Raw genomic sequence first — 25,412 nt, forward strand, 5'->3', positions numbered from 1 at the left:
ATCACCTAGACTGGATGGTATACATCCCTTGGTACTGCTCTTAGTGATCAGTAACCTGTTGCTAAAATCGTCTCTAGTATCTGACGACTGGAGGGTGGCCAATGTTACGCTGATTTTTAAAAAGGGTTCCAGGGGAGATCCAAGAAATTAGAGACCGGTAAGCCTGGCTTCAATGACAGGCAAAATGGTGGAAACAATTATAAAAAATAAAATTGTGGAACACGTACACAAACATGATTTAATGAGATAGAATCAGTATAGGTTCGGCCGAGTGAGATCTTGCCTCACCAATTTGCTTGACTTTTTTGAAGGTGTAAATAAATATGTGGATAAAGGTGAGTTGGTTTACATAGTGTATCTAGATTTTCAGAAAGCTTTTGACAAAGTTCCTCATGTGAGGCTCCTGAGAAAAATGAAAGTCATTAGATAGATGGCAATGTTCAGTTGTGGATTAGAAATTGGTTATCAGATAGAAAACAGAGGGTAGGGTTAAACTGTCATTTTTCTCAATGGAAGAGAGTAAACAGTAGAGTGCTGCAGGGATCTGTATTTGGACTGGTGCTATTTAACTTATTTATAAATGATCTGGAAATTAATAAATCACAGTTACCGGATGATAGGTTTCACCATGGGGGTTAGCGACCAAGAAAAGGAATTGGGTGTCATTGTAGACAATATGCTAAAACCTTCTGCCCAATGTGCGGAGGCCAAAATACCAAGCAAGATGCTAGGAATTTTTTTTAAAAGGAATGGTTAACAAGACTAAGAATGTTATAATGCCTCTGTATTGCGTTCAATTCTGGTTTCTTATCTCTAGAAAGATATAGCAGCACTAAAAAAATTCAAAGAACAGTGACCAAGATGAAAGGTTAGGGATCTTCAGCTTGGAAAAGAGACGACTGAGGGGAGATATGATTGAGTCTACAAAATCCTGAGTGGAGTAGAACGAATACAAGTGGATCGATTTTTCACTCCATCAAAAATTACAAAGACTAGGGAAACTCAAAGTTACAGGGAAATACTTTTAAAGCCAATAGGAGGAAAAGCACAGTTACTTACCGTAACAGGTGTTATCCAGGGACAGCAGGCAGATATTCTTAACGTATGGGTGACGTCACCGACGGAGCCCCGGTAAGGACCTTTTTAACTAGAAAGTTCTAGTTGGCCGCACCGCGCATGCGCGGGTGCCTTCCCGCCCGACGGAGGAGTGCGTGGTCTCCAGTTAAGATAAGCCAGCTAAGAAGCCAACCCGGGGAGGTGGGTGGGTCGTAAGAATATCTGCCTGCTGTCCCTGGATAACACCTGTTACGGTAAGTAACTGTGCTTTATCCCAGGACAAGCAGGCAGCATATTCTTAACGTATGGGTGACCTCCAAGCTAACAGAGAGGGAGGGGGGATGGTTGGCCATTAGGAAAATAAATTTTGTAACACAGATTGGCCGAAGTGTCCATCCCGTCTGGAGAAGGTATCCAGACAGTAGTGAGTAGTGAACGTGTGAACTGAAGACCAAGTGGCCGCCTTGCAGATTTCCTCAATAGGTGTGGAACGGAGGAAAGCCACAGAAGCAGCCATAGCTCTGACCCTATGTGCCGTGACAGGTCCTTCCAGGGACAGGCCGGCCTGAGCATAGCAGAACGCAATACAGGCAGCAAGCCAATTGGATAGCGTTCGTTTAGAGACAGGACGACCCAGACGGTTGGGATCGAAGGTCAGAAAAAGTTGGGGAGAGGAACGGTGGGCCCTGGTACGGTCAAGGTAGTAAGCAAGGGCACGTTTACAATCCAGTGTGTGTAACGCCTGTTCTCCAGGATGAGAATGGGGTTTTGGGAAGAAGACAGGCAATACAATCGATTGGTTGAGGTGAAAAGCTGAAACCACCTTAGGAAGGAATTTAGGATGGGTACGCAGAACCACCTTGTCATGGTGAAAAACTGTGAATGGTGGATCGGCGACCAGTGCATGCAGTTCACTGACCCTCCTGGCAGAGGTGATGGCAATGAGGAAAAGCACCTTCCATGTGAGAAGTTTGAGCGAAGTAGTAGCAAGAGGCTCAAAGGGAGGTTTCATGAGGGCTGACAAAACCACATTTAGGTCCCAGACGACAGGAGGAGGCTGTAGAGGTGGTTTGATGTTGAAGAGGCCTCTCATGAAGCGGGAAACCAGAGGGTGAGCCGTGAGAGGTTTTCCGAGGATAGGCTCATGAAAAGCAGTGATGGCACTGAGGTGGACTCTGATTGAGGTAGACTTGAGACCAGCATCGGACAGAGAGAGCAGATAGTCCAGAATGGTCTCTACCGCCAATGAGGTGGGATTGTGATGATGCAGGAGGCACCAAGAGGAAAACCGTGTCCACTTCTGATGGTAACATTGGAGCGTGGAGGGTTTCCTGGAGGCATCCAAAATGCGACGGACAGGCTGAGACAGGGCATCTGGGGAGGTCAGCCCGAGAGAAACCAAGCAGTCAGGTGGAGGGAAGACAGATTGGGGTGCAGTAGAGACTGATGCTGCTGTGTAAGCAGAGTAGGAAACACAGGAAGAGGAATGGGCTCCCTGGAGCTGAGCTGAAGCAGGAGGGAGAACCAGTGCTGTCGGGGCCATCGGGGGGCGATGAGAATCATGGTGGCCCTGTCCTTGCGGAGCTTGAACAAGGTCCGCAACATCAGAGGGAGTGGAGGAAAGGCATAGAGGAACCGATCCGTCCAGTCGAGTAGGAATGCATCTGGAGTCAGACGATGCGGAGAGAAGAGTCTGGAACAGAACTGGGGCAGCTGATGGTTGTGAGGAGCTGCAAATAGGTCCACTTGCGGGGTGCCCCAGCGAGCAAAGATGGAGCGGAGAGTAGGAGGGTCCAGGGTCCACTCGTGAGGTTGCAGAATGCGGCTGAGCTGGTCGGCCAGGGAGTTCTGTTCGCCCTGGATATAGACAGCCTTGAGGGAAAGATTGTGGGCTGTGGCCCAGGTCCAGATTCGGAGGGCCTCCTGACAAAGGGGACGAGATCCGGTGCCGCCTTGCTTGTTGATGTAGTACATGGCGACTTGGTTGTCCGTGCACAGGAGAAGAACCTGAGGGTAGAGGAGATGCTGGAAAGCCTTGAGAGCATAAAACATGGCTCTGAGCTCCAGGAAGTTGATGTGATGTTGACGCTCCTGAGGGGTCCAAAGTCCCTGGGTGCGGAGATCGCCCAAGTGGGCCCCCCATGCATAGGGGGAAGCATCCGTGGTTATGACCATGGAATGAGGAGGCGGATGGAAGAGAAGTCCCCTGGAGAGATTTAAGGAGTTCAACCACCATTGAAGAGATTGCTGAAGAGACGATGTCACAGAGATGGGATGAGAAAGAAGATTCGTGGTCTGTGACCATTGGGTGGCAAGGGTCCATTGAGGTATCCTGAGCTGGAGTCGTGCCAGAGGAGTCACATGGACTGTTGAGGCCATGTGGCCTAGAAGGACCATCATCTGGCGAGCAGGGATGGATGGATGAAGGAGCACCTGCCGACATAGGTGAAGTAGAGTCCGGTGTCGGTCGGCAGGAAGGAACGCCCTCATTTGATTGGTATCGAGAACTGCTCCGATGAACTGCAGGCGCTGCGTAGGAAGCAGATGCGACTTGGGATAATTGATCTCGAACCCCAAGAGATGGAGGAAAGAGATGGTTTGATGAGTGGCTTGCAGCACAAGCGGAGATGTAGTCGCTTTCACCAACCAATCGTCCAAGTATGGGAACACTTGTAGGTTGTGGGACCTGAGAAAAGCCGCTACCACAATCAGGCACTTGGTGAACACCCTGGGTGATGATGCGAGACCAAAAGGTAGCACCTTGTACTGATAGTGGTGATTTTGGATCTTGAATCGGAGGTAGCGGCGCGAAGCCTGATGGATTGGAATGTGAGTGTAGGCCTCCTTGAGGTCCAGGGAACATAGCCAGTCGTGTTGAGATAGAAGAGGATAAAGCGTGGCCAGGGAGAGCATTCTGAACTTTTCTTTGACCAAACACTTGTTGAGGTTCCTGAGGTCTAAGATGGGACGAAGATCTCCCGTTTTCTTGGGTACCAGGAAGTAGCGGGAGTAAAATCCCTGACCCCTTTGGTCTGGAGGAACTTCTTCGATGGCATTGAGGAGGAGGAGGGATTGGACCTCCCTGAGGAGGAGTGGAGTTTGGGAGGAGTGAGAAGCAGACTCTACGGGAGGATGGTCTAGAGGGAGAGTCTGGAACCTTAGTGAGTATCCGTGACGGATGATGTTGAGAACCCACAGGTCTGATGTGATGGCCTCCCAGCGTTGGAGAAAAATGGTGAGGCGGCCTCCGATCGGTTGAGGAAGAGGCAACGATGGTTGGAGACTGGCTATGCCCTGGAGAAAGGAGTCAAAAGGGCTGAGGAGGTTTTGTCTGAGGCGGAGGCTTGGTCGCCTGGTGCGACTGAGAACGAGCCTGAGTGTGTTGTTGTTGACGAGGCCGGCGGGATTGCTGGTGAGGAGGATTCAGTGGCCTGGCAGAGAATCGACGTTGATAAGAGGACTGAGGCCTGTATGGTCGTGCAGGTGGAGTTTTCTTTTTGGGCTTAATGAGGGTGTCCCATCTGGTCTCATGAGCCGAAAGTTTTTGTGTGGTGGTATCAAGAGACTCCCCAAAAAGTTCGTCACCAAGACAGGGTGCGTTGGCGAGACGGTCCTGGTGGTTCACATCAAGGTCAGACACCCTCAACCAGGCTAGGCGTCGCATGGCCACAGCCAGTGCGGAGGCTCGTGAAGTAAGCTCGAAGGAATCGTAAATCGAGCGCACCATAAATTTTCTGAGCTGAAGGAGGTTGGAAATCTGCTGTTGGAAAAGCGGGACCTTACGCTCAGGTACATACTTTTCTAGAGCAGAAAGTTGTTGGACCAGGTGTTTCATATAAAATGAAAAATGAAAGGTGTAATTGTTGGCTCTGTTAGCCAGCATGGCATTCTGGTACAGGCGCTTTCCAAATTTGTCCATTGTCTTTCCCTCTCTGCCAGGAGGGGTGGAGGCATAAACGCTGGAGCCCTGAGATTTTTTGAGAGTGGACTCTACAAGGAGGCTCTCATGGGGCAATTGGGGTTTGTCAAATCCCGGAATAGGGATGACCCGGTATAAACTGTCCAGTTTTTTAGGGGCACCTGGAACAGTAAGTGGAGTCTCCAAATTTTTATAAAATGTTTCCCGTAGGATATCATGTACAGGAAGTTTAAGAAACTCCTTGGGAGGTTGGTCGAAGTCCAAAGCTTCTAAAAAGGCCTGGGACTTCTTAGAGTCGGACTCAAGGGGGATGGAGAGAGTCGCGGACATCTCCCGAAGGAACTTCGTGAAGGAGGATTGCTCGGGCTTAGAGGTGGTTTCAGCCATGGAGGGTTCCTCATCTGTAGAAGAGGCATCCTCCTCGGTACCGAGTGGGGATTGTTCCCATAGGTCTGGGTCCCTGATAGCCGGCTCAGTATGGCGGGTTTTAGAAAGGGACTTGCCAGATCGCATGGACACGGTGCCGGGGGATGAAGACCGGCGTCGATCCCTGTCCCTGGAGGAATGGTGCCGATCCCGATCCCGAGACGACCGGCGTCGATCTGGGGCCTGGGAAGGGTCCTCTGCCGAGCAAGTCTGCAGTGCAGGCTGAGCAGATAAGACCGGCATGGATGTGTTCAACGGTACCGATGGAGTGGATACCGGTGGAGCGGTGCGAAGCTCGGGCTGGACCGGTACCGGAAGGAGCGGTGCCAGTAAAGTTGGAAGGAGCTGTTGGAGTTGCTTCTGTAGCTGCTCCTGAAGCTTGTCCTGGAGGATGGCCGAGATTCGGTCCTCCAATGGGGGCACCGGTACCGCTTTAGATTTCTTCGGTACCATAGGTGCTGCTCGACGCTCCGGCGATGAGGAGGCCGATGACGAGGCACTCACCGTGATCGGAGCGGAGCGTTTACGGGATCGGCGGGACGTCGGAAGGACCGGGGTCACCGCTGTAGCTGGAGGTCGCTCAAGGGAAGTGGAAGGCTTCTTAGCCGGCTTACCTTGCGCTATCGACCCCGCAGGAGGATCAGGCGGTGTCGATGTGGTCGGTGCCGATTTAGGCGGTGCCGTCGACGTCGGGGCCTGATCCATGGTAGAACCGGTACCGAAAAGAATATTTTGCTGTATTTGCCGGTTCTTAAGAGTGCGTTTCTTGAGAGTAGCACAGCGGGAGCAGGTGTCAGCCCGATGCTCTGGACCCAAACACTGAAGGCACCAGTTGTGTGGGTCAGTTAGAGAGATCGGGCGTGCACACCGCTGGCACTTCTTGAAGCCCGGCTGAGGGGGCATGAAGGGAAACACGGCCTCCGCGAAATCAAACCCGGAGGCTTGGATGATTACAACAGGCCCCGCCGGGGCCGGCTGCAAAAATAAAGAAAAAGATACGAAAAAGAAATTTTTTTTTTTTTTTTGAAGAATGAAGTCGAAAGACAAAAATAGATCAAAAATCGCGAGCGGGAAGGCAAAATGAGAGTTTTCAACGGCCGTTGAAAAGCACATGCGTCTTCTTCGCTCCGCGGAAACGAAGAAACTGGAGACCACGCACTCCTCCGTCGGGCGGGAAGGCACCCGCGCATGCGCGGTGCGGCCAACTAGAACTTTCTAGTTAAAAAGGTCCGTACCGGGGCTCCGTCGGTGACGTCACCCATACGTTAAGAATATGCTGCCTGCTTGTCCTGGGATAATATTTTTTTCACTCAGAGAATAGTTAAGTTCTGGAACACATTGCCAGAGGTTGTGGTATGAGCGGATAGCATAGCTGGTTTTAAGAAAGGTTTGGACAATTTTGTGGAGGAAAAGTCCATAGTCTGTTATTGAGAAAGACATGGGAGAAGCCACTACTTGCCCTGGAACAGTAGCATGGAATGTTGCTACTCTTTGGGTTTTGGCCAGGTACTAGTGACCTGGATTGGCCACTGTGAGAACAGGCTATTGGGACTGATGGACCATTGGTCTGATCCAGTAAAGCTATTCTTATGTTCTTATGATCCTCACCAGATGGTCTGTGGGCCAGCAAACTCCCAGGGGAATGGACCCCGAGTTAGGAAAGGAGGCATACAGCAGGTTGGCTTCACAGATCCATCAGTTTCTCTGTGAAGCAGCAATCCGGCACTGCAGGACTTGCTTCTTTCCTCTGACAGGGGACAACTGGAAAGGGGTATCAAGGCACGGAAGCCACCGAGAAAGAAAATTTTAAGTGAAAAAAACAAGAAAAGAAGCAGAAAAACTGCAAAAGACTTCTGCATGGATTGCTTGCAGAAACTGTAACTGGATATACTTTTTAGCTCTCAGGCTAAGGGGTTGGAGCATGTTCTCAGAACAGTGTTGGATTTCTGCAACTCCTGGATTACGGGTTGGGATTGAACACCTAGTGTATGGAATCCAGAAGGGACATAACAGAATAACCATTATCTCTTCCTCTCTCTAAGAGATCCTACGTGCCTATCCCACGCTTTCTTGAATTCAGACACAATCTCTGTCTCCACCCTCTCTTCCTTGAGACCATTCCACACATCTACCACCCTTTCTATTAAAAAGTATTTCATTAGATTACTCTTGAGCCTTTCACCTCTTAATTTCATCCTATGCCCTCTCATTCCAGAGCTTCCTTTCAAATAAATGAGACTCAAAACACATAGGTATATTTAAACTTCTCTATCATATCTCCCCTCTCCCGCCTTTCCTCTAAAGTATACATATTGAGATTTTTAAATCTGTACCCATACGTCTTATGATGAAGACCATGCACCATTTTAGAAGCCTTCCTCTGGACCGACTCCATCCTTTTTATATCTTTTTGAATATGTGGTCTCCAGAACTGTACACAATATTCTAAATGAGGTCTCACCAGAGTCTTATACAGAGACATCAATACCTCCTTTTTCCTACTGGCCACACCTCTTCCTATGCACCCTAACATCCTTCTAGCTTTCGCCTGTTTGGCCACCTTAAGATCATCACATACAATCACACCAAAGTCCCACTCTTCTGTCGTGCACATAAGTTCTTCACCCTCTAAACTGTACCGTTCCATCAGATATTTGCAGTCCAGACACAAGACTTTGCATTTCTTAGCATTAAATTTTAGCTGCCAAACTTTAGACCATTCATCAAGCTTTGCTAGGTCTTTCTTCATGTTATTCACACTATCCGGGGTGTCTACTCTATTGCAGATTTTGGTATCATCCGCAAAGAGGCAAATCTTACCTGACAGCCTTTCAGCAATATCGCTTATAAAAATGTTAAAAAAATAACAGAACCTTGATGCACACCACCGATAACATCCCTTTTATCAGAGCAATCTCCATTAACCACTACCCTCTGTCGTCTTCCACTCAACCAGTTCTTGACCCAGTCCGTCACTTTCGGGCTCATCACGAGGGCACTTAGTTTATTTATTAGATGTCTGTGTGGAACACTGTCAAAGGCTTTGCTAAAATCTAAATACAACACATCTAGCACCCTCCCTCTACCCAATTCTCTGGTCAGCCAGTCAAAGAAATTGATCAGGTTTGTCTTGACAAGACCTACCTCTAGTGAATCCACGTTGTCTCTGGTCCTGTAATGCACAGAATTCCAGAAACTTCACCATTCTCTATTTTTACAGTGTTTCCATTAATTTGCTTACCACAGAAGTCAGACTTACTGGCCTGTAATTCCCTACTTCTTCCTTACTTCCACACTTTTGTGGAGAGCGACCACATCTACCCTTGTCCGGTTCCCCGGTACCACGCCAGACTGTAGAGAAGTATTGAAAAGGTCAGTCAGTGAAGCCACCAGAACATCCCTAAGTTCCTTCAGCACCCTCAGATATACACCATCCGGCCCCATCGCTTTCTCTACCTTTAATTTAGCTAGCTCTTCACGAGCCCAATCCTCTGAAAATCGATCAGGGTCTACCACTACTCCATCCCTATCTAAAAAATGTCTTGTCTCTCCGTTTAACTGTGTCAGCTATTTTTTCTTCCATTTGTATCTCTGCTTTCCTGACTACTTAACCAGCCTCTCTTAAATTTTCCAGATATTTTTGCCAGTCTTCCTCTTTCAGTAATCTTTTGTAGTTTATGAAACCTAACCTCTTTTTCCTTACCTTCTCAGCTACTACTTTTGAGAACCAAAGCGGCCTTCTTTTCCTCTTACTTTTACTTACTTGCCTCACAAAAAGGTTTGTTGCCCTTACAAAACTCCTTTCAGTTTTGCCCACTGGTCATTAGTGGTAGCCTGGTGGTACTACTGATAGAAATCAAGTTTCCACATAATGGCCCCTAGTGGTGAGGCTACTGCTAAATGTCACCAGTGCAATTTTGAATGTGTTGCTGGCAGGGGCAAGAGTAACTGGGAATTACTTATTTCCTGTACCTTTCTGTACCCCAGTAATTTTTCAAAGTAGGTCCAGAGGAGACTATGGAAAGGTGGGGAGTCTTTCTTTTTTGAAAAGTGGGGAAGGTCTGTGGAGGGGAGAATGTATAATGGTAGGGAGGCCTCAGGAGGATCTTTATATTAGATTGGCCAACTCCTTTAAGATGCAGCTCGAGTAGTCACCACAAGCCATATTATTAAATTTGCATACTAATGAAATGTCTTGTATGTACATTAAAGTGTGTTCAGTGATAATATAACACATTATTGTTTAGTGTGTGTCAAGAGGTACATTATGATAAAACACCTTTATAACTATTCCCCTAAGAATGTTAAAAAGCTTCACCCAATATTTAAACTCTAGTCAGCGTTGCTTTAAAATCCCAACTACAGCATTTAAAGCTATACCTGGATATTCAGTGCTAGGCCTATCTGTATACCGATGCTGAATATCTGGGTAAATAGTGGCAGTACCTGGATAACTTCCAACTCTACTTTGTTCCTGCCCCTAGTCCACCGTGACACTATTCGATTAGTGCTGGGGCAGTAAGCGAGCATTGTCATAGGTTTTATCTGCATAATAGCTACTGAAAATTCCAGTTCTGGTCCCATTGAGAGGCATTTATCCCGGTAGAAGCCTCTCCTACCCCAACATGTGCCATGAATATTGGGGCCAATGTGTAATATCTTTAACTGTCAAATTCTGCAGAATAGGGTGGAATACATCTAGAAGAACAACTATAAAATTCTGCACTAATCAATAACACTATATTACATTATATTGAGTTTCAACTTCATATAAGAAAATGCACAAAGTTAAGTGCATATCACAGTTCATCAAAGCGAAATTTTTGTGCAAGTGGCAACAATTAAGCAACAAAGGTACACACCTCCTCTTCCTCTGCTTTGTCATTCAGGTCATTGTCATAAGAGGCTTTCAATGTAATCGCTTTGGGCTCCAGGTAGCAGAGAGACAGAGCCAGAGGAAGGGCCAGGGCCAGTGAGAAAGGGAAAGAGTGTGAAGCAGAGAGAAGCAGCACAAAGATAAGGAGAAAGGATGGAATGAATGAGGGAGAAGTGAGAAGGATATAATGCTGAAGGCTTGGTGGGAGGAATGAAACACAAATCGCTGGGAGACTGGGAAAACTGAGGTAACCATCCTCATCTAACAATGAAGGGAACTTGATAGGAAAGCACTTACAAATGTTGAATGAAAAATTGAATTCTGTATCTTTAAAGTCAAAATCGATATGGTTCTTTCCCTGCACTGCAGGAAATGACAGATAGTCACTGGCTGACAGCTGAATAGGGTCTGTGACAGCGTCAGATTGCAATGCAATTTCTTCTGTGCTAGGCTCTTTAAAATAAAAGGGTAAATTCTCAGACTCTCTCTGCTCTACTTCTTCAAAGGGCTCATCCTCTGAAATGTCTGAAAGCACATCCAGTTCAGGGATAGGTGAGAGATTTGTGAGACGGGGAGAAGTGCAGTGTGTGGGTGATGAATGTGAGTATGGGAGCATGGCTAGTATGGATGACTTCAGTCACATTTGAAGAGAAAACATAAAAATGTAAATATTTAAAACATGAAAAGAATGTACAAGTGGAAAAGGGGAAAAAAAGAAAACAAGTTATTAGTGAAAATTATTACTTATATAAGCTGGGAGAAAGAACCACCAATGCAATAATGTAGCCAGATAATCAAAGATCTTTAATTTGTTCTAAATGGAGTTCTGTAATGTGTTTTCAAAATAATATCATCATTCTAAGTGTGCACTGTAATTTTGTATTAAGAAACTGTGTTTTAAAATGTGTCACATTTAATATTTTACCCTCTCCCCTTTTTACAAAGCCGCATTAGTGTTTTTTATTGCTGGCTGCTCCAACGCTCATAGGAATTCTATGAGCGTCGGAGCTAATACTGCCATGGCTGGCAATAAAAAAGCCTAACGCTGCTTTGTAAAAGGGAGGGTTATTCGTTGTCAGATCAAAAATCTCATTTACTAAGGTATATTATTAACCTGTCGATTTGTGTCAATACAATTTAATACGTTAAACACAAACCTATTATTTTCAGTGAGACCTATTTACTAGCTATTTGCTAGCTATGTGCTTAACTTGAATTAATGTGCATTAACTAATTGATACATATTAGTAAACGAAGCTCTAAGTGGGAACAACTCTTGATATCACTGTAGAAATCCAGCAACATTAAAAATTAAGACCCACTAGTTTAGTACAATATAAAAACACTAATATTTATAAGCTCCTTTAAAATAAGAGTGTCTAAGAAGTCACATCATATTAACTTTAAAGTTTTAGAATGTTTAGCCTTTGTTTTTCTAGATTGTGATTGAACTAAGCCATGTGAGAACTGAGCACACAGTGTAGTCACAACAGATGGCAGCAGACAAACATTTAAAGCTTAGGCAGATAGGTCAGGGTGTGCAGCAGAGGAATAACAGATTGGCACTCTGATCCTCAGATTTACTACTGTCCTCTCAGGAATCCAGTAAAAACAAAGTGGAAAAAAGGAAAACCAAACATGCTTTGCGGGAAAGCTGTTTGCAGAGTTGGTGTGCTTACTGTGTTCCAACAAGGTAACAGCCTAAAATTCCCAAATGGCCAGGCTCAGAAATGTCAGCTCATTCTTAAGATAGTAGAGGAAGGCCTACTTTTTGTATAGGCTCCATAGATAATTTTAAATTACTGAAGCTGAAAAAGGGTGGACTCAAAAGTAATCTAAGGAAATGGTAGATGTATAGAACGACCTCCCAGTGGATACATAGAACAGGCATGTGGGATCTCTTAAGGAGATGACGAGAGAGTGTATGATATGGGTGGGCAGACTGGGTAGGCAATGGGAAGCTTAGGTTCTTACTTTGAAAATCTTCTTTCCAGTATAAAGAGACATGAGTCTTGACCGGTTCATAGATTAAAGTGCGCAGGACATCAGTGCGCCGGATTAAAAATTAAATTTAAAGCGCTCCAAAGGGGTTTGGGAGAGGGAATCCCCTAGTTTACTTGGAAGTGTTAGCACTGCTGTTGGGGGTTTGGGGGGGGGTAAACTCTCCATTACAGAGGAAAGTGTAATTTTTCCCTGTTTTAGGGAAAAATTACAGTTTCCTTTGTAAGTGGGGGGTTCCCTTCATGGCAGCGCCAACACTTCTAAGAAAAAGTGTGTGGGGGGGATCCCCCACACACACCCTTGGAGTGCTTTAAATCTAACTTTAATCTGGCGTGCTGACGTCCTGTGCGCATTTGTCTCTGCTCATTTGTCCGCGTGCAATTATCTGGTGCGCTTTAGTCCCGTCACCGTCTTGACCAGTGGGTTATTCTTTAACAGCAGGTTTTGCAGAAGGAATCATCTACAGCGTTTCATCTCAGTCTCCTTGTGTCAATGGGCAGTGCCCCATCGCTTCAGTTTGTACCAAAGTGGGTAATCACTCCTAAAAGAAGAGAAATAACAAGGAGGGCACTAGGAACTCTGTATTAAGTGAGGCTTTTTCTGCTCTGCGATAAAGACAATTAATTAGACCTCAGGAAACATAATATAACAAGAGGGACCTAAACAAGTCACCTACCTGTGTGCAACCAGTCTAAACATTTATACAGCTCTTATAAGCTCTACAACAGACTTTTTGTCATACGGAGCTATTTCAGCATGTACTGTACTTGAATAACAGTTAAAAACAATTATCTTCATAGTGTTTTGGCTGTTCCCAAGACAAGCGTTTGGAGATACACATACATGGCTGAAATCTGAGGACTTTCTTAGAGATCAGACTCCACAGATTCCCTCCCGCCAACTCCAAGGCAGAGCTTTTCTGGCTCTTCAGCCAACCAGGATCAGGGCATTGCTTTTGTACGATTTTTCTGCTCTTTCTTTTTTCTTCCAAGTGTAAGTACTTCTGCAACCACAGTATGGCTAGGAAACACTGTCACCAGCTTGAACAACTCTGGAAGAAAAACACAGCCTTCTGCCATGTTGAAGAGGATCCCCAAGTACTCCAGGTATTAGGCTGGTTCCAGGTGACCCTTTTGGAATTTGATAATACGTCCCAGGTCTTGCAGGAGCTGGACAACTTGTGTCACTGCCTTGTGACCTTCGGTCTAGGACAGAGCCCTGTTAACCAATCATCCAAGTATGGGTGCACTTGAATCCCTGCCTTGCGAAAGTACACTGCTGCCACCATCACTTTGGTAAAGGTGCGAGAGCTGTTGTCAACCCAACCGAAAGTGCCAAAAATTGAAAATGGAACCTGAGGAACTTCCTGTATTCTGGGAATAAGCAAGTAAGCCTCCATCAAGTTTAGTGAAGCTAGAAAGTCCCCTGGTACCACCAAGGCAATAACCAAGCACACTGTCTCCATTCGGAACATGGGCACATTTAGTGCTGCGTTACAAAACTTCAGATCTCAGGTTGGACTTCAGTTGTCTGAGTCTTTTCCGAGCATGAAAAAAGCATATGGAGAATCTGCCCAAGCCCGATTCTGCATCTGGCACAGACTCTACGGCATGAATATCCAGCAACCGTCTTATTGTCACTTGGACTTTGACTGCTTTCTTTTGTCTTCCGGCTGGAGAATCTACAAAGAAATACCAAAGAGGGTGAGAGAATTCAAGATTGTAGCCCTCTCAAATAATGTCTATCACCCATTTATCAGAACAAATATTTGCCAAGATTTCCCTGAACTCAGAGAGTCTTCCTCCTATTTGGGGTAGCTCAGGCTCCTCTGGCTTGGCATCATTGGGACTTCTTAGGAGAAGCTGTTGATCAGGAGCCTAATGTTTGAACTCTTCTGGAACTACCGAACCTCTGTATAGATCTATGAAATGACCTCTGAGCAGAGGAGCCTGCCAATGACAGGCGAGACCATTTGTAACCACAAAAAAAACCTTGACTTGACACACCTGGGGCATGTGGACTGCTGTCTGGTAAAGACTTAGGGTTTGTCAAAGGTCATTTGTCCCTTGAAAGGAAGCCTGCTCAAAGTAGCTTTAAAGGCAGAATCTCTTGCCCACTTTCTGATCAAGAGCATTCTGCGGGCAGAGAGAATAAGCAGACACTTTGCTCATGATCCTGAACATGTCATATACAACATCTGCAGCATAACCAACACCCGAAAGCACCACGTGGAAGTATGAGTTTCCTCTGAAGCCAGAGACTGGTGCAGCATTTTATAGTACCACAAACGAAGATACCATCGACACTTTCAGACCCAATGCTAGCGCGTCAAACTGTCGCTTGAAGATTAAATCCACTTTGTAATCCTTTGCATCCTTTAAAAATACTCCACCTTCACTAAGGAGGGACATGAGCTTTGTAACTTGTGGTACCAGCGAATCCATATTAAGTGGTACGAATAACTTCTGGAACTCAGGAGTCATTGGATACAATTTTGTTATGGCTCTGGCAAACTTCAGAGGGCTCTTTGGTGCCTCCCAGTGCTCTGTCAGCATCATGTGATCTCTGGATGTGAAGGAAAAAATTGTGGACTGGGTCTTGGAACTGCTCAGAAGAGACATCTGAGCCATGGAAATTTGTGGTGGTTCCACAAATTCAAGTCTCTCAGACATATGTAATGACTTCCTTTAAGTTTACTGGTTTGAATAATCTGTATACCATTAAGTCTGATCCCTGGTCCAGGGCTGCCACAGACTCTTAGCTGGTATTACCCACTTGCAACCTGAAATCCTTGAAACATGAGGATTCACTGTGCGGGAGCACAGAAACTGACTGACTCCCATTCATCCCAGTCTTTTTGCAACTGGACCTCTAGTTCTTATGAAGCACCGTTTCACACTGGACCTACGCTCTGTAAGGATACATCTCCCTGATCAAGCACCAGTACTTTACCAGGCTGTGCATACGACCCTTTATATTTCATATAAGATTCAAACATTAAACTCACAAAATTAGAGTCAAATCCATGAACTGGATCTCTTAAGGGTCCTAGAAGGGTCATTTGCTGTATCCTCATGGGTACTGAGGCATTTGCATATTTGCATTTTGCCAATAACACTGAGTCGCAATTTGAGAGCCCTAGGAGGTATTTTTGACCCAAATATTTGAGCTTCCTGCACTCCAAGAACCTGGAGGGACTAGAGGGAGCTAAGTTCAGCAGTCGTGCCCCCCCCTTCATGTTGCCGTGGCATGTGGCACATGGGCGCTCCTCAGCTGGCCACCAGCACAAAACTGGCATAATACACTACTACTACTACTACTATTATTATTAATTATTTCTATAGCGCTACCAGACGTACGCAGCGCTGAACAGAGTCACAAAGAGTAAGAAAACCGTCCCTGCTCAAAAGAGCTTACAATCTAAACAGACAAACAGGATACAGAGGTAGAAAGGCCTGGGGAGTCCATAGAAATCAATTATCATCAAAATCGAGGCTTTTAAAATGAAATTGGGAAATCCAAGATGGTCACCATTTGGCTCCAGAAAACAGTTTGGCAGAGCTACTTAAAACTTTCAAAAATTTGGAAAAGGGTTTTTAGGAAGAGGGGGACCCTATAGGAAACCTGAGAGACCCTCAAAAGTCAATTTCTTGAACCACACCACTGACAATACTCACAGAACTGCTTGGTGTTGTGTCTGCATTAGCTCACACTACAGCTGGACAATGGAGAAAATTTCTGCTTCAGACAAGCATTTAGGTTCCTCCAGCCACTTGTCTCTTTGGGCTGTCTTTTAGACATGATCTGAAAGCCTGAAACCCTTGACCCCACTAGCTCCTCACCCGACTTCAAGGAGGGAGAGATGTATCCTGCACACGCTACAGCCCTATGAACTAACACAGTGCCACTTAGCCTGCGCTCAAGCAACTGATAAATCAGGGACGAGCCAAGCTCCTAGGGAAACGGACCCCGAGCTGTCTTAAGGAATAGTGCAGGCTGATTAGGTAGGTGCCCTGTGAAAGGGGTGCCCCCTGCTACAGTCCTCTAATCCGGAATCTGTATCTCCCAGGCAGAGCAGTCCCACAAATCCTGTGAACCTCTGGAGTATCAGAATGCCTTAAACTTAGGACTAAAAACTCAAAATTATTAAAATGCAGAGCATTAAAAAAGACACCACCTTAACTCGTTTAAAAAAGCTGAGGAGATGGAGCACTGCCCACTGACACAAGGAGGTGGAGCTTAGAGAATGACACGGTGGCGGTTTACCCGCGGCTACTGCGTTTAGCCGCGGGTAACCCGCCAAAAACGGGGAATGAAAATTAGTAGCCTCTGCGGGGACGGGGACAAGGCCATCACCGCCCCATGGAGCGGTGAATGGTCTTGTCACCGCAGTGAGGCATAAAGGATCGTGTGGTCACCGCAGCGCCCACCCGCACGCCAGCTCGATCGTTTAACCAGCTTCCTCTCTCCACCTCACCTTAGTTTGCCGGCTTTCTTTTTCGGCGACCGGAACGCTTTCAAAAGAGCCGCGCACGCGCGGCTGCTCAGTATTCAATCTTCTGCTCTGACCCAACCGGAAACAGGAAGTTGCAGCAGAGCAGAAGATTGAACTTTGAGCAGCCGCGCATGCGCGGCTCTTTGAAAGTGTGCCGGTCGCCGAAAAAGAAAACCGGCAAACTAAGGAGAGCTGGAGAGCAGTAGCGTACCAAGGGGGGGGCGGGAGGGGCGAAAAAGGTAATGGCGCCAGGCCTTGGAGCACCGAGGCAGACCGCTTCTCCCCCCTCCCAGCCGAACCCCCGCTGACCCTCCTATCTCTCCCCCCCCAAGTGAACCTTTCCGACCCTCCCAGCGAAAGCAGCAAACCTCCCTCCAGTAGCGTCGGCTTTCTCCTCCCTCTGCCGCATCACTGATGATGTCATCAGTGATGCGGCAGAGGGAGGAGAAAGCCCCGAAGGAGGTTTGCTGCTCTCGCTGGGAGGGTCGGAAAGGTTCACGGAGGGGGGCAGATAGGAGGGTCAGCGGGGGTTCGGCTGGGAGGGGGGGGAGAAGAGGTCTGCCTCATGCTCCATTACCTTCTTCGGGCAGCAGCAGCGTTTACAATTCGCTGCTGTTGCCGGCTTCAGGCCTTGTTCTCTGCCGGGTCCTGCCTACTTCCTGTTTTCATGAAGACAGGACCTGACAGAGAGGAAGGCCTGAAGCGGGCAACAGCAGTGAATTATGAATGCTGCTGCTGCCCGATGAAGTTCAGGACATCGGGGAAGGAGCAGGGAGAAATCGGCTGCTGGCTTGGGGGTGAGGGTAGGGAAAGAATCGTGGAAGTGGAGAAATTGGCACGATGGCTTTGTGGAGGCTAGGGGGAGAGAGAAAGAAAGGAAAAAATAAAGAGGGGGGGCAGGGGGAGAGAGAAAGAAAGGCAGAAATAAAGAGGGGTCAGGGAGAGAGAGAAAGAAAGGCAGAAAGAAAGAGGGGGACCAAGGGGAGAGAAAAAGAAAGGCAGAAATAAAGAGGGGGTCAAGAGGGAGAGAAAGAAAGGCAGAAAGAAAGAGGAGGGCCAGGGGGAGAGAGAAATAAAGAGGGAGGCCAGGGGAAGAGAGAAAAAAAAAGGCAGAAATAAAGAGGGGGGCCAGAGGGAGAGAGAAAGAAAGGCAGAAATAAAGAGGGGGTCAAGGGGGAGAGAAAGAAAGGCAGAAAGAAAGAGGAGGGCCAGGGGGAGAGAGAAATAAAGAGGGAGGCCAGGGGGAGAGAGAAAGAAAGGCAGAAAGAAAGAGGAGGGCCAGGGGGAGAGAGAAAGAAAGGGGGGGGGGCAGGAGAAGAAAGAAGAAGGACCAGAGACTCATGAAATCACCAGACAAAAAGGTAGGAAAAATGATTTTATTTTCAACTTTGTGATCAAAATGTGTCCGTTTTGAGAATTTATATCTGCTGTCTATATTTTGCACTATGGCCCCCTTTTACTAAAACACAATAGCGGTTTTTAGCGCAGGGAGCCTATGAGCGTCAAGAGCAGCGTGGGGCATTCAGCGCAGCTCCCTGCACTAAAAACCGCTATCGCAGTTTAGTAAAAAGGGAGGGGGAATATTTGTCTATTTTTGTATAGTTGTTACTGAGGTGACATTGCATAAAGTCATCTGCCTTGACCTCTTTGAAAACCCGCGGAATATAAATGATAATTAACATTTTCTCTGCGTACAGCGTGCTTTGTGTTTTTAAAATTTTATTGTTGGTAGATCATTTTGACTTGGCCACAAAGGTAAGGGGGAGGGAGGGAGGGGAGCTGCTGAAAGACATCTAGTAATCCTTGCAGGCTTGACTGTGCAGGGAATTATTTTTGTAAAATCATGTTTTGCTATGTGACTGGCATTATCTAGACTTTAATTTCTATGAATGAATAGAATGAAAATGATATAAAATTACTTGCTTGCGGGGACCGCGTGTTCCGGCTCACACAAGGAAGGAGGGGGTGAAAGGGAAAAAGTTTCTCTTCCTTGGAAATAGATTCTGAAGTGACCTCATCAAAGAAGACCAGCACCAAATGTACAAGAAATCCCTTAAACAATGTCAAAAGAGCCCAAAATAGAAAACTGCTACTGCCTTGAGACTCCATTATTGAAGGAATCAACTTGAAATCACAGAAGAGACAGGAAAAGGTTAAATGCTTCATGGAATCCTCAGTACAAAACACAAACCAAATTGTGAATGAAATCAGAGCAGACAGTAAGAATTATAAAATTGATGTCATTATCCATCTGGAAAAAAAGGCGTACTAGAAATAATGCCTCAGCAATACAATTTTCAGAAGTTCTATTTGCTCATGGTAAGGGAGAAGAGAGACTGCTAGTGATGGTGGGGGGACTGATAGAAGATATGAAAGAAGGGTGGTAGAAAGGAACAGATGGTAAAGGAGGGAGGGAAGGGTGGTGGTGGAAAGGAATAGAACAGACATTGAAAGAGGGTAGAGAGGAACAGACCCTGAAAGGAAATGTGGAAGGCAGAGTAGGGAGAAGACGCTAGAAGGGAAGAAGACAGATGCCAGACTATGGGGGAGCGGAGGGAAGAAGATGGGTGCTAGACGGGGACGGTGACGGGGCGGTGAATAGGATGGCAGTGGCAGTGACGGGGCGGTGAAGGGAACGGCGGTGACGGGGCGGTGCAGAGGATGGTGGGCCGGGGACGGTGCAGTGACAGGGACAGATTTTTTCCCCGTGTCATTCTCTAGTGGAGCTGAAAAGCTGTAGATGATTCCTTCTGCAAAACTTGCAGGTAAAGAAGAATAATCTACTGGTCAAGAATCATGTCTCTTTTGCACTGGAAATGGTTTTTATCAGCTGTCATTTTCTCTGTTTAAATGTTCAACAAGGTTTTCTATGTACTTAGATGCGATTTCTAAGGATTTTTAATAGCTGAAATAGGAAAAAAAATCCCCCCTACATGAGCTGACATTTTGACACTTGCATTACAGCTGGCATTTGGAAAATACAGGGTTGCTGTGAACTGTTGAAGCATCCAGCACTGAGAAAACAAACCCATGTGCTTCAGGAAAGCTACAATATAGAAAAAAAGTCTTACCACTTGCATTAGAATTTCACCATTACTGGATTTTTCAAGAACCTTCTTACTTAATTCCTGAAAAGTTCAGGGGCTTTAAAACAAAACAAATGTTGCATTGTAGAAAAAAATCCTAGTTAAACAGATAAATGCATCACTGGCAAATTAGACCAGTGTATGCTAACACTAGCTCACTACTCAGAAAATGCAAATCCATGTCAACCTAATTTGTGCATTTTATAACCATTCATTACATAAATGTACATTTTAAATGAAAAAAAAGTTATACTTATATTACCTTAGATTGCTCTATTATTATTGCCATGATTGTCTAAAGACAATGTTTCACAATTATGGCAAATCCCCTCAAATATGGAATTAAATAAATACAGGCAGTCCCCGAGTTACAGATGCCCGACTTAAGTATGACTCATACTTAAGAACGCAGTTGTGACTTCATTTGATTTCACTGAGCAGTATTTCCAGTGGCATAGACTCCTACACTTCTCCTGCAGAAGATTCTGGAATAATGCATGACCACATTAAGAACAGTATGTGGTTGTGTATGCTATACCTTAGAAGGAACACTGGTAGGGACAGATGGCCTTATATATAAGAAATAAATTATTATTATTATTATCAGCTTGAAGCAGAGGTAAGCAGCAAGAATCTTAAAATCTATAAGTTCTGAGTTACATACAAATCCAACTTAAGAACAGCTTTAAAAATGTAACTTGTTCTTAACCCAGGGACTGCTTGTATACACTTACAAAATGAAATATCACTCATGGCAATGTAAATTTTGTTGAATTTCTTAGCTGTAATATAAATCTAGGATACACTACAAATGAGATAATATTAACATGTCTGTATATGTTTTTCTATTATGCCTTTTAGCCCAGATTTCAAACAGCAAAGGGCTGTATTATAAAAGCATAGCATATCATACCTTTGCATCCTGTGGCAATTCTAGTTGTAAAATTCTGTCTGGTGATCCAGTGTCTTTGTCTTTAACAGCAAAATCAGAAACAGCCCCATCAATAGTGGTACCTTCTGGACTTAAAGAGAAATCCTTTAGTAGACTCTGGTCTGTGATATTACCTATTGGAGCTGATAGAGACAAAAAAATTCAAGTTATTGTAGGGAAGCTGAGTATATTAATTATAACACAGAACACAACAGCAGTTCTAACAAACATAACAATGTGATATGGTAATCCAGCAGTCATGAACCCAACGGGCTAGATTCACAAAGCAAACCGATCATGAACCAATTGGTTTGCGATCCTTTGCAAGATGATTTCCCTCCGACCCGATTCACTAACCTGTGTAGCGATTCCATTCCGATCCGTGCATGCAAATGAGAGTAATTGGCATGCAAAGCAGGAAGGATGTGATTCACTACTCTTTTTTCCTGACACACCGATTGGCTGACTGATCAAGAACAAGCGACTGTTGAGTCACTTGTGTAAAAAACTGCTGTCTTTGGTGAGGCTCCACTCAGAGTACTGCTTGCCCTGACTCTTCTCTCTCTGGCTCCCCAGCTCTCCTGCTTTCGCTGGCTGCCCCGACTCTTCCTGGTTTTAAAGCGGGGCTGCACTGCGAGAAAGGACGACAGAGATCAGGAGAGTCAAAAATTGCCTACCCCCAGCTTGACCCAACACCCCCCCTGTTTTTAAAAGTTGGGAGCAGGAGGGGTGCTCAGTCCCTCCTGCTCCGTAGGCCTCCAGCGGTGGGAACAGAAGGAACCGCAAAGTCCTCCTGCTACTTCTCCTCCACCCTGCCAGATGCGAATGAGGGCCTTAGGCCCCGCCCTATTGAATCATGTGATGCACAAGGAGGAGCCTAAGGCCCTGACTGGCTCAGGCGCCTCGGGCTCCTCCACCCTTGGGAGGGGACTGAGCCGCCTGAGCCAATCAGGGACTTCCCTGGGGCTAAGCCTAAGGAGTCCCTGATTGGCTATTGCTTTGGCCAATCAGGGACTTCCTTAGGCTCAGCCTTAGGCTACTCCTTGTGCATCACTTGATGCAATGGGATGGGGCCTAAGGCCCTCATTCGCATCTGGCAGGGCGGAGGAGAAGGAGCAGGAGGACTTTGCAGTTCCTCCTGTTCCCACCGCTGGAGGCCTACAGAGCAGGAGGGACTAAGCACCCTTCCTGCTCTCAACTTTTAGGTCGGGGGGGGGGGAGGGGGTCGGGTCGGCCATGGGCCAGACCGAGCTGAGGGGGATGTCGTGCTAGGTGCCCATGGGAGGGGGTGTTCGGCACAGAGGCGCTTTATTGGGTAGGGGGAGGCTTTTTTTTTTTTTTTTTTTTAATATACCTGATATTTTGCGGCCTATAAAAAGAAAAAAACACCGGCAGAAGCCCTAACAGCAGTGACAGGAGGCTGCTTCTCCTGTCACTACTGTCAGGGCTCTCCCTGACTCAATCCAATCCATGCAGTTGATTGGGGGCTTGCCTCCAATCACCCCCATTTGCATGAAGATGGTTGGTGAATCGGTCAGCATGCCTCCAATCGTACACGGATCGGACGGTTAGTGAATCTAGCCCAACATATTTTAAACGGGAATATAAAGTTCTCATATTTCAAAGGAGATATAGTACAGTTATCTTAGTTTGCTTTGGAGCTCATTGGCATCCATAGCAAACTTGCATGGGAAAGAGGTACCACCCTATAGAAAATTTTGCAAAATAATGTACCAGCTCTAATACCACAGCTCCCTCTAACATGCACAGTTCTACAGCTATTGAGGACCACCACCATCTCCCTCCCGTACCACTGTCACCCTCTGCTACTGTTGTCCCAAACCAGCAAACTAAAATAGAGCAATCGCTGAACTTTCCTGTACATACCTGTGGCTGCTGGCCTGCCCCCTTCAAAAGCACTTCTTGTTTTGGGGCAGAGACTTCTCTATTTCAGTTTGCTGCCAATCAGGGCCTTATGCCCCACCCAACGCACCTCCGGATGTACAGGGAAGCAAATGGACCCCATTTTGGAGAAGAGGGCCTGCCAGTAAGAGGGAGTGGGCATCCTTCCTGCCAGCCTTCGATTTAAGGTATGGAGGGAGGGAGATACAGGGGTGTTGGCTGTAGAGCCAGATTGGAGGAGGAGGCCCTGATGCAGGAAGGAGTGGGCATCCCTCCTGCCTTTTCTTCTATTTAAGGTAAAAGGTGTTGGGGGGGGGGGGTCAATCGTGGATGTCAGTTGTAAAGCCAGATGGGGGACTCGGCACAGCCCACTAAATCACCATGTTTTTGCAGATGGGGGAAACTTGGTGGCAGAGGGAGGGGTGAAATATGGGGCTGGAATGAGACAGACCCTGCTTTCCATGCTGGCTTAGCTGATGGCAAGGGAATCCTCGATCAGCTGAATTGTCAGGACTTCTCCGTAGCTGCTGACTCTTCGAGCTGCCAATCTAACCAGTGTCTTGACCGTCTTCAACCCATGCAGACCTGTGGACGCGAATGCGGGAGGCAAAATGAAGCCAGCACCCTGCGAGACCCCACTGAGCCCCCTATGGATGCCTAACAGCCTACACTCAAACCCCTGCAATGCAGCGGGTGAGCAAGCTACAAGTGGAACAGACCCCAAGCTCCAGAAAGGCTTCTGCAGGCTGGCCAAAAAGTACCTGTCACCTGCAGATCTGTCTGTTTCTCCTCCACGCAGGCAGAGCTGGACCCTTAATTAGAGGAGTTCTTAGCATAGAAATTAAGCACAAAGGAGCCAGAAAGACCAATAAAAATAAAGAAGTAAGCAGAGCAGATCAGAAGGACTCCTGGCTCGTGTACAGAAGGAAAAACCAAACGAGGCAGCAGAGCCCTCTGGTGAAGTAGGAGGGAGAAGGGATTCAAAAGCTAGATTGGATTCCTTCTGAATGGCTTGTAAGCACTGGGATATTACCCACTCGACCAGAATGACACACCTATTGCACTAGAAAAATAGGAAATGTGCAGGCCTCCGTCAAATCCAGGGAGGCAAGACATTCCCCTGGCATCACTGATGCAATCATCAACTTCATTGTCTCTATTTAGAAACGTGGAATCTTGAAGGCCGCATTCACCACTGAGATCTAGAATTGGCCTCCAGTCTTTGGAGCCTCTCTCGGGCACAATAAATTATAATGAGCATCTGCCGGAGCCCAAGTCTTCCTCTATGATGGGCTCTATGGCTCCCAGAGCTGGCAACCTTGCACTGTCTCTCTGGCTTTTGCCACCTTTTATGGCTTCCCTGCCCGGAAGAGCCTATAAAAAGGTCCAGGAGGGGAAAAGAATTTGAGTGTGTACTCTTCTCGTATAATTTCCAGCACCCAGCAATCTATGGTAATCTCTGCCACGCCCCCAAATAGGCCAACAACCTCCCTCTGATGCGTGGAGACTCAGCTGATGATTTGGCGTCATAATGCCTTCTTTGGAGCTGTGGTAGGGCGGGAACCAGAGGTTTGAGGGCACCTGGCCCTTCCAAATCTTTGTCTATTCTGAAACAATCTCTGGCCTTAAGGCCCCCCGCCTCATCAAACCGGCAGTAGTGCCTGGAGGTCCAAAAATTACCCCGACCATACCCCCTAGAGGCTTGTGGTCTGCTGTCCAGCAAGGATTTTAGCTTAAGGTCCTGCAAACTGGCCATAAATCATCCAGACCTTTCCCTTGAATGGCAGTTTATTCAGGGTTGCCTTCGAGGAGGAATCCACCACCCACCGTCTGATCCTAAGCATCCTGTGGGCAAAAATGGAGTAAGATGACATTTTGCTCACAATTCTGAGAAGGTCATACAAAGCACCAGCCACATAATCCACCCTAGCCATTAAAAATTGGAGATCTTTGTCCATGAAAGTGTCCAGATCGTGGCGCAACTTAAGAGTGGTAAGCTCGAGTGACAAAAAAAAAAAAAGTCACTTTGGCTGCATTCAAACCTGAGGCCGGAGCCTCGGGAGTCTTTTGTGCACAAAATCTAATCTGTTGTCCTGGGCATCCTTCAATACCATGCCTCCTTCATTTGGCAAGGAGGTACATTTGGTAACTTGCACCACCAGGGAATCCACCTCTGGGGGAACAAAAAGCAGGTTAAATGCGACATCCATTAGATAGAGCTTTGACATAACTTTGGCCACCCAAAAGGGCCCCTCCAGTACCTCCCAATGATCTGTAAGCATTTTTGTAATGTTTTGTGTCTTGGTGCTGCTCATCAGCGAGCAATGCATGACAGGGGACTGAAAAGTCTCTAGCTTCAATTATTGGTTGGATTTTATTATCATCTCCATAAGCACTGAAGGTTTAAACAGCCTGCACCACGGTTGGGTCCTCGCCAAGTTCCGGAGCCTCCTTCAAATCTGGATCCTGCCCTCCTAGGAATGCAGCAGCATCTCCTGCTACAGAGGTCACTGACTGGGAGAGCAAAGCTATTAAAACAGAATCATTATCATCCAATTCATCTTCTGACTAAATTTCCCTGACCTGCACATGGCACTGTTGCTGACGAACTGTGCTCTTAAGGGGGATGGGGAACTCTCGGCACTAGCAGGGCCATGATTCCAGAGGATTCCATGCGGCCCTTGTTAATCATATAAGCCTCAAACATATTAATAATTTCA

The 25,412-nt window shown here is 46.5% G+C and overlaps 1 protein-coding gene across 10 annotated transcripts in view; it reads right to left on the reverse strand.

Moving 5' to 3' along the window:
* Positions 1-25,412, reverse strand: part of EPB41L2 (erythrocyte membrane protein band 4.1 like 2) — a 451,080-nt gene that overhangs the window by 130,802 nt on the left and 294,866 nt on the right. For all 10 annotated transcript variants that reach the window (XM_033936201.1, XM_033936204.1, XM_033936198.1 and 7 more), the window contains exon 12: positions 20,773-20,933. In XM_033936201.1, the coding sequence (XP_033792092.1) occupies positions 20,773-20,933 (161 nt within the window). The remainder of the gene's footprint in view (positions 1-20,772; positions 20,934-25,412) is intronic.

The sequence above is a fragment of the Geotrypetes seraphini genome, chromosome 3 (assembly GCF_902459505.1).
Source record: "Geotrypetes seraphini chromosome 3, aGeoSer1.1, whole genome shotgun sequence".
Classification (NCBI taxonomy): Eukaryota; Metazoa; Chordata; class Amphibia; order Gymnophiona; family Dermophiidae; genus Geotrypetes; species Geotrypetes seraphini.